At 37.2% G+C, this 8,855-nt stretch overlaps 1 protein-coding gene across 4 annotated transcripts in view; it reads right to left on the reverse strand.

Moving 5' to 3' along the window:
• CFAP61 (cilia and flagella associated protein 61) overlaps positions 1-8,855 on the reverse strand; it is a 302,253-nt gene that overhangs the window by 291,865 nt on the left and 1,533 nt on the right. For 3 of the 4 annotated variants that reach the window (XM_017541511.2, XM_017541510.2, XM_037743092.1), the window contains exon 2: positions 6,027-6,177. The exons of the other annotated variant lie outside the window; for it this stretch is intronic. In XM_017541511.2, the coding sequence (XP_017397000.1) occupies positions 6,027-6,169 (143 nt within the window). In that variant the 5' untranslated portion in view covers positions 6,170-6,177. The remainder of the gene's footprint in view (positions 1-6,026; positions 6,178-8,855) is intronic. 4 annotated transcript variants of the gene reach the window in all.

An 8,855-nucleotide genomic window follows, 5' to 3' on the forward strand; every position in this document is an offset into this window, starting at 1 on the left:
AAAGTGACCTTTTGAAATGAAGGAAGATGAGTATTCTCTGTGTTTCTGCTCCCAAGAACTTGTATTTATTTGGGACATATCCAAACCCTGAATGTTTGGTAGGATTGCTTGTAAAGGCAGTTGTACTTACTATTTTATGGGTGGGAGGACTTAATACTAACATCAATTTAATAGGTTTCTATCATTTCTGAAGTTGATTTTAAGAAACTTAATTTTCCTGGGACCCCATATTTTCAAATTTATTGGCATGCAGTTTTTTATACAGGTCCCCAATGTCTTTAAATCCATAAAACCCTAAAAGCTGGAAGCAACAAAATTGAACTTGAAGTGACATGAGGTTACTCTACAGTCTTGATCACATATATAAAATATTCTTACATTTTTATCACAGATATATTAACATATTTAATTATGGGAAATCTCTCCAGCCCTTGTGGTGTTCAATAATATTCCATCAATGGATGAAACTAATTTTTAAAATTCTGTATTCTGAAACACAACTAGTCATAAGAGATTTGGTTAAAGGATTGTGGATCTGTAACATCCTTTTATTACCTACTTAATCTCAGCAACTTCTGTAGTTATTACATCCTTTTCGCATTTCTTTGGAAGTTTTTCTTTTTTTTCTCATTCTTGTCAGAAGTTTTTTTTTTTTCTTTAGGCTTTTTAAAAAACTAACTTTTGGTTTTCTTTATGCTCTTATCAGATGCTTGTTTTCTGTTTCATTAATATGTGCTCTTGTCCTTTATTTCCTGTTTTCCTTGAGTTGATTCCACTGTTCTTGTTCTAACTTAAGAGGTAAACTCAGAACTTTATTTCAGGCCTTTCTTCTCTCCTGCTATAAGCATTTAAGGTTATAAGTTCCCTCTAAGACCGGCTATTTTGTTCATCTATTTCTACACAACAGATTATCTCAGATTTAGTGTCTACCCTGTTTTATTTGCTCATGATTCTATAGGTGAGAAATTCAGACAGCAGGGGTATCTGTTGGGGTGAGAACCTCTAAGATGGGTTTTTCCCTCATGTGCCTTGTGCCTTTGGGAGGGTGGCTCAAAGGGGCTGCACTGTGCCAAAAAGGGTGACATGGAGCCTTTCTTCTTGCTGGAGGTTCCTCAATTCTCCTCCATGCAGGTGAATGCTTCTCTCTTATGATATGGCCTCTTTGGGTGGTATGTCTAGTAGAGTAGCCAGACTTTTTGCTACATGCCAGACACGGTACTGCAAGACTCCCAAGGGCACAAAACTGAAAGCTTCCAGGAAGGGCTCGAATTAGGGTGAGGCCAGAGGGACCCAGGGTTCAAAAATGGAAGGAGGTGCTCACTCTCAGGGGCTGCACCTGGGAGCGAGTACTCAGGATGCCTTGCATGCCTCTCCTGGGCCAGCCCTGCTGCCAGTCCATCTTAAGCTTGGGTGTGGGACCAGGACAGCCCTACCACTTCCATCACATTCTATCAAGAGAGTCACAGGCTCAGCAAAGATTGAAAATGTGGGGACTACTGCAGGGAGAATGACAGAAAAAGGCAAGTGGAACTAAGGGAGGTGGGGGAGTTTCCAGTGCTCTACCAGTTCTACTGATTTTACCTATTTTAGAACTGTGTTGTCAGAAGCATGTAAGTTTAAGGCTGTCATAGCTCTCTCAAGAACAGTTTTATCACTATATAGTGACCCTCTTTATCTGTAGGGAGGTTTTTGCCCTGAACTATATACTGTCTGCTGTTGATATAGCTATACTAGCCCTTTTTTTAGATGAGATTTTAGGTGGCATATCTTTTTTCCTGATAATTTTATTTGTGTGACTCTATATATTAGGTATGTCTCATAAATAGAATATGACTGTTTTGTATTGAGCCAATCTGTCCATCTTAATCTTTTAATGGAGGAATTTTGTCCAGATGCATTGATTACTAATATAGTAAAATTTATTTCCTTATTCTGCGATTTTAATACAACATATGATTTTTTTTAATACATCCTATGATTTTTCTTTTTTCTTCCTCTTTTCTTGCCCTCTTTTAGATTCAGGTTCATTTTTAATTTCTCATTCCATTTTTCCCTCTATACATCAGAAGTTATCATCTCTATGCCTATGCGCTTTTAATGATGATGTTAACCATGTTAACATATATTCCTAACACTCTTTACCGTCTATTCCAGTTACCAACTGATATGTAATAAACCACCCCAAACTTTACTGGCTTAAAGTAACAATTATTATCTCCCATGATTCTGTGGGCTGGCTGGGTTGAACTAAGCCATTTTCGTACAGTATCTCAGGCTGTCAAGTGGCAGCAGTGGCTAAAGCCATCTGAAGACTCAGTGTCCAAGACGGTTTACTTGCAGGGTTGGCAGCTGGTGGCAGTTGCTAGCGGGGAGCTCAGCTGAGGCTGTCAAATGTAGCACCCACAGGGAGCCACGGGACTGGAGCTTTTATCAGAACGGCATTTGAGTTCTGAGAGGGAGCACTTCAGGAGACCCAGTGGAAACAGCAAGACTTCTTATCACTTAGACTTGAAGTCACATAGTCTCACTTCTGCTGCTTTCCACTGGCTGCACTGGGCCAGCCCTGATTCTGTGTGAGAACAGACTACACAAAAGCATAAGTACCAAGATGTGTGGCTCATGGGGGTCGGGGGAGCCTGTCTGTATACCACTTACCACACCCTCATCTCGAATAAAATGTGAAGAATTATTTCTTTCTAATCATGCTCCTCCCAATTTATATGCTGGTTTTGTCCTATATCTTAGATCTATCTATGGTTTATATCTCATAGTCATTATCAATATTATTGTTTTATGTAAGTCATATTTTTCCTTAGATTCACCTATATGTGTGCCATATTTTTGTTATTCTCTGTTCTTCCAAGAACATATTCTGAGGAATTTCCTCCATTCAGAGTCTATTGGTAAATGACTTAGGTTTTTGTCAGAAAATGCATTTATTTTCCCCCAGGTCCCCGAGGAATTGTTTCACTGAGTGAAAAAATGTCACAATTCTAAATTGACATTATTTTTCTCTCCAATATTAAAGATATTCTACTATCTGCTGGCTACTATTGTGGCTCCTAAGAAATCTATTAGTTTAATCTTTAGTTATTTGCAGGTAACTTGGCTTTTTTTCCCGCTTATTTTTCAGACCTTTTTAGCTGTAGTGTTTTGCTATTCCATTATGATGTGTTCAGTTGTGAATTTCTCTGTGTATTTATCCCCTTTGGGATTCACTTAGTTTTCCAAATGTAAGAAGTGGTGCTTTCCAACAATCCTGAAAAACTCAGCCATTCTCTTTTCAAATACTCACCCTTTGACTTCCTATTATCTCCTTTAGAAGTCTAACTAGGCTAGGTCTCATGCTTCATTCATATTTTTTCTCTCTCTTGGTGTTGAACTCTGGATAATGTACTGGTATTGATACTCTAGCTCATTACTTAATCCACTGAGCTTTTAATTTCAATTACATATTAATTTCTAGATGGTCTATTTCACTTTTGTTCAAACATGATTATTCATTTTTATGATTTTTTTTAAACCTTTTTTTTTGAGATGGAGTCTTGCTCTGTCACCCAGGCTGGAGTGCAGTGGTGTGATCTTGGCTCACTGCAACCTCCATCTGCCAGGTTCAAGCGAGACTCCTGCCTCAGCCTCCCGAGTAGCTGGGACTACAGGTGTGCACCACCACTCCTGGCTAATTTTTTGTATTTTTGGTAGAAACACGGTTTTGCCATATAAGCCAAATGGGTCTCAAACTCCTGATCTCAGGTGATCTTCCCACCTCAGCATCCCAGATTTTTTTATTCTTTAGTCATCTTTTTAAACTTACCTTTTTATTTTAGACATAGTAAACATAGTTATTTTATATTCATTGCCTAATTTCATATCTGAAGTCTTTGGGAATTGATTCTCCTACATAATTTCTCTTGTTGGTTCTAACTAATGGTACATGCTTCCTTGTGTTTATGATTTTTGACTGTGAGCTCATGTACCTTGCAACTTTATCTGGGGTTATTATTTGGAGTCTGAGCTGAAGCTGCATCCCTTCACACCTGATTTGCATTTATTCAGCCAGTGTCCCAGACATACTACTAGCCTGTGACCATTTTTAATTAAACTCTTTACTTGAAGTTATTTGGACCACACAAATAATTAACATAAATCTGAAATCAATATGTGCTTAGGAGTTTTTAGAAGAGACTTTATCGCCTCTATGCCATGCTGAGGCTCAGTGAGTCCTCACTGTCCGTTTTTACTTAGTGGGTTTATATCTTGTTCATCCCTACAATGAACATCCTAATTTCATACAAAGGGGTCACATGCTTTCCTTCTTAGGAGGAAGGAGTAGTTATCTTCCGTGTTTGCAAAGCCGTCAAAACAGAAATATGAAGCTGCTATTAACAGAATGTGGCAAAAATCCTCAAGGACAAAGCTGGCATTGGTTCCTGCTTAGCTAATGAAATTTCTGATTTCAATTTGACAATGTTCCCTACATAGTCCTTAGCTTTTGTGTATATCAACATTTTAGTTGTTTCCATCCAATGGACATCTTTAAGGTACTTACTGCACCATACTGCCAAAAATAAAATAATTTTATTAGTATAACTACTTTTTTAAGCATTTTATAACTACTGCCCTACTGGCCTCTAGTAAAATTGTGCCAATTTATATTAAATTCATTGGTGGGGGGGTGGTAATTAGAAACTACAAACTTTAATGTCTTAAGCTTGCCTTAGCTTAAAAATTTCAATTGTATTTGATATGAAGCTTTATGAAATCCAAAATACTGGGATATTTCATATTTTCAATAAAAATAATGAGGAACAGGGTTGGGTATGGTGGCTCACACCTGTAGTCCAGAGATTTTGGGAGGTTGAGGCAGGCAGATTTCTTGAGGCCAGGAGTTCAAGACCAGCCTGGCCAACTCGGTGAAACCCAGTCTCTGCTAAAAAAAAAAAAAAAAAAATAGCCAGGCATGATGGCATGCACCTGTAGTTCCAGCTACTCAGGAGGCTGTGGCAGGAGAATCTCTTGAACCTGGGAGGTGGAGATTGCAGTGAGCAGAGACTGCACCACTGCACCCCAGATCTGTGCAACAGAGTGAGAGACTCTGTCTCAAAAATAATAAAATAATGAGAAACAGATTCAAGAATATTTATATTCTGGCACCCACAGAAGGTCTATAAACAAACAAAACAGAGAGAAAAAATATCTTTTAAGAAACAAATGTATGCATATTTTAAAGTTCAGAGGAACATTTTAACATCAGTGGCTACGAACAAATCCAGGTTTCCCACTTACTGTTTGACCTGGGCCAGCCTCCCATGCTCACCTGTGAGATGGATATGATAGTGGCCACTTCAGAGAAATGTCAGAACAATTAAATAACATAATATTGGTAAAGCGCAGAGCCTGACATAAGCTAATTTCTCAAAATCTGGCAGCTAGTATTATTAACTTGTTCTACATAACTCCACTAGTGAGTGAGGCAGCTGAGATTTGAAGCAAGTTTGTTTGAATCCAAAGCCCATGAGAAGCATGTGCAATTTGCATGGTGTTATAGGGCATAGTGATTTGTCATTCCCAGAGATTTCTTGCTACATGTTTTTCACTGTGTAGTGAGCGACCCATTTTCTCACAGTAAGTCCCATAAAGACAAAAAGGTAGGATCCTTTCTCTGGCATGTTATAAAATTGATGAACATTTTTTTTTTTCAATTGAGACAGGGTCCCGCTCTGTCATCCAGGTTGGAGTGCAGTGGCGCAATCTCAGCTTACTGCAGCCTCTGCCTCCTGTGTTCAAGTGATTCTCCTGCCTCAGCCTCCCGAATAGCTGGGATTATAGGCATGCACCACCATGCCAAGCTAATTATTGTATTTTTAGTAGAGATGAGGTTTTGTCATGTTGGCCAGGCTGGTCTTGAACTCCTGGCCTCAAGTGATCCACCTACCTTGGCCTCTTCAAAGTGCTGAGATTACACATGTGAGCCACTGCACATGGCCAAAATTGATGAACATTCTTGAACTTAGTTATGTACTTACAGAAGATAGATGATATTCAGCTTCCCAAACAGCTTGTGGGTAAATTTTCTAATAAGGCTTTTGATACAATAAACATCCTGTGATTCTGTTCTTCGGCAATGAACAACTTCTACCTTTCCTCTTGGAGAAGTGAGTGCTGACATTTTTTATCCTGTCCCCAAAAGAGAGAAAAAAAGTCCACTATTAATCTGATATGACAAGTCAGTTTGGTTATAGTATGCACAAAACTGGACATTAATTCAATTTCCATATGGTCAGAGCAAACATGGTATGAGAATACTCGTGTGACACGTTTTCCCCTGGGTGCAGTCTGTGACGACTGTCACTGCAAACCAGCCAATGTTGCTCCATAGGAGAATGAAGTTTCTGAGAACTGCCCTGATTAGAAGTTTCTGCAACTATATTCTTTGTTTCCAAAAAAGCTGCTTTAAAAAATTCTAACAATAGAATTGGAAAAACATTGAAAGGAACTATTTACAGATTCAGGGTCCTCTTATATTTAATTGGCCACGATGGCATGTGGTCAGGAGTTACTGGGGAAATATTCATAGCTGCTGCCCTATGTTCTTAATAGAGTTCTCCAAACTGGAGCCCTGAAGGTCAGCAGTCTTGAGAGATATTTTGAGACCAGAAAAGTTCCACGGTTAAGCGTAGGAAATGCTCGCAATAGGCTTCCTGAAGGGCCATCAGGCCCATTAATATCTTTGAGAGGTTCCATAATAAAGCAACTTGTTTTCTTTGTATAATCCAGCCCACTCTTTTCGAACAGAATCTCTAAGGACAGCCACAGTGGAGAATCTAATGTTCCAGAAGGACACTTTGGGAAATGCTGTTGACAGAAACAGTAGATCACGAAATGATTTCAATCTCTCTCTCATTGTCTTAATTTCTGTAAGTCTCTCTCTTTCTTCTCTTTTCTTCTACTTCTTTCCTTCCTAGGGAAAACCATTTTATTATATACTGGCCAGTGAGCTCAAAATAGGGAAAACAATGAAAGAGAGATTAATAACACCTAGATTCCTGTCAAAGCTAGCCATAAACACTGTTCATTCTGGTTTTGGTTTTAAATTGAAAGCAAAATTGGAATGAGACATCCTGTTTGTGAAACATATCATAAACTAATGCTACAAGTATATAACAATTCTGAATAAAATAAGAAAGTACAATTAGATAACTGAATTTGGTAAAAAGATAGCATGAAAAGAAGAAAGAAAGCGAGCAAGGGAAATTCTCCAACCAGGTGGCAATGATGTGAGCAGTGGCTCAGAAAGTGATCAGATCTGATACAGGTTTTGGGGACAGAATGGACCTCACTCCAAAGAGAGAATTAAAAGTTAAACCATGCATCTACCTGGGACTTTGGAGGGATGGGTCCCTCAGTAAGTGAGGGGACTAGAAAAATTAAACTTATCAGCCCAAGAAAGTGACAAGCTTTCCCTACACAAAGCTCTAGGTAGAAAATAAAACAAAAATACTGCTGAGAAGTCCAAATTTTAGACTAAAGTGGGTCGAGCATTCTAATCCATACTACCTGTGTATTAGGGGAGTCAGCAAGAACTTTAGATGATAGACTCTGAAACAGACTATAAACTAAGTATATTTATAATAAAGAAATATAGAAAGAGAAACAAAAGTCATGAGAAGAGAGCAGGTCATTATTAAAAGAATAGAAACTTAAAAATAAAAAATGTGGTTATTAAAATTTAAACTAAGAGAATGGGTTAAAAACAGACAAGAATAAAGAGAATAAGCTGGAAGATACTTATGAACAAATTATCTAGAAAAAAGCATACAGAAATAGAAAATACAAAATTCAGTAAAGACATACGTAAGACAGAATGAAAAACATCTGTCTTCTGGGAATTCCAAAAAGATTAAATGAAACATTTGAAAATAATGGCTAATTATTTTTAGTATTGATGAAAGACATGAACCCTCAGTTCAGAGCAGAAAATACAAATAAACTCCCAATATACACTAGTAAAACTACAAAATCCTAAAGGCAAACAAAAAACTTTAAAAAAAAAAACCTGGTAAAAGACTATCTACAAAAAAATAATTAGACTGACAGAATGTTTCTATTCAGCGACATTAGAAGCCAGTAGCACAGGGGTTTGCAAACTTCTGGAAAAGGCCAGATAATACATTAAGCTTTATGAGTCACACGTCTGCACAACTCTTCAACTCTGCCATAGTAGGGCAATAACAACCAGAGACAATATCAGCACAAATGAGCATGAATGTATTCCAACAAAATTTTACTTATGGACACTGAAAGTTCAGCTCTGCATTATTTTCATGTGCCATGTAATTTTTTTCTAATGTTTAAAGTGTAAACTATAAAGTTTAATGCAATATATACACATATATATTACATGTAATATATATGTATATATGTACATAATGTATATATAAGATACACCTATATTTTATAATGTAGATATTTTATATATATCCCTAGCTCACTCATGTTCCATACAAAATAGTCAATGGGCTGAATTTCGTCTATGACTCATAGTTTTCTACTAGAATAGTGTTTTAAAAATATAAAGGGAAAAATAATCATTAACCTAGACTGATAAACCTAGCTAAACAATCATTTTTAAATGAAGATGAAATAAAGACAATTCATACAAAGACTGAAAGAGATTCAAAGAATCTTGTAGAAAGAACTAGGAGATGGCATATTCTGAGAAGAATAAAATTAAAATCAGAAAGAAGTGGAATACAAGATTAAATGCTGGGAAATAAGAAGGTAAACATGAAGGTAAATCTACAAAAGCACTGATGGCAAAAAGTAAGAAAGATAATACATTTTTCCAAAAAAAA

Source organism: Cebus imitator, unplaced genomic scaffold (assembly GCF_001604975.1).
Source record: "Cebus imitator isolate Cc_AM_T3 unplaced genomic scaffold, Cebus_imitator-1.0 Scaffold134, whole genome shotgun sequence".
Lineage (NCBI taxonomy): Eukaryota > Metazoa > Chordata > Mammalia > Primates > Cebidae > Cebus > Cebus imitator.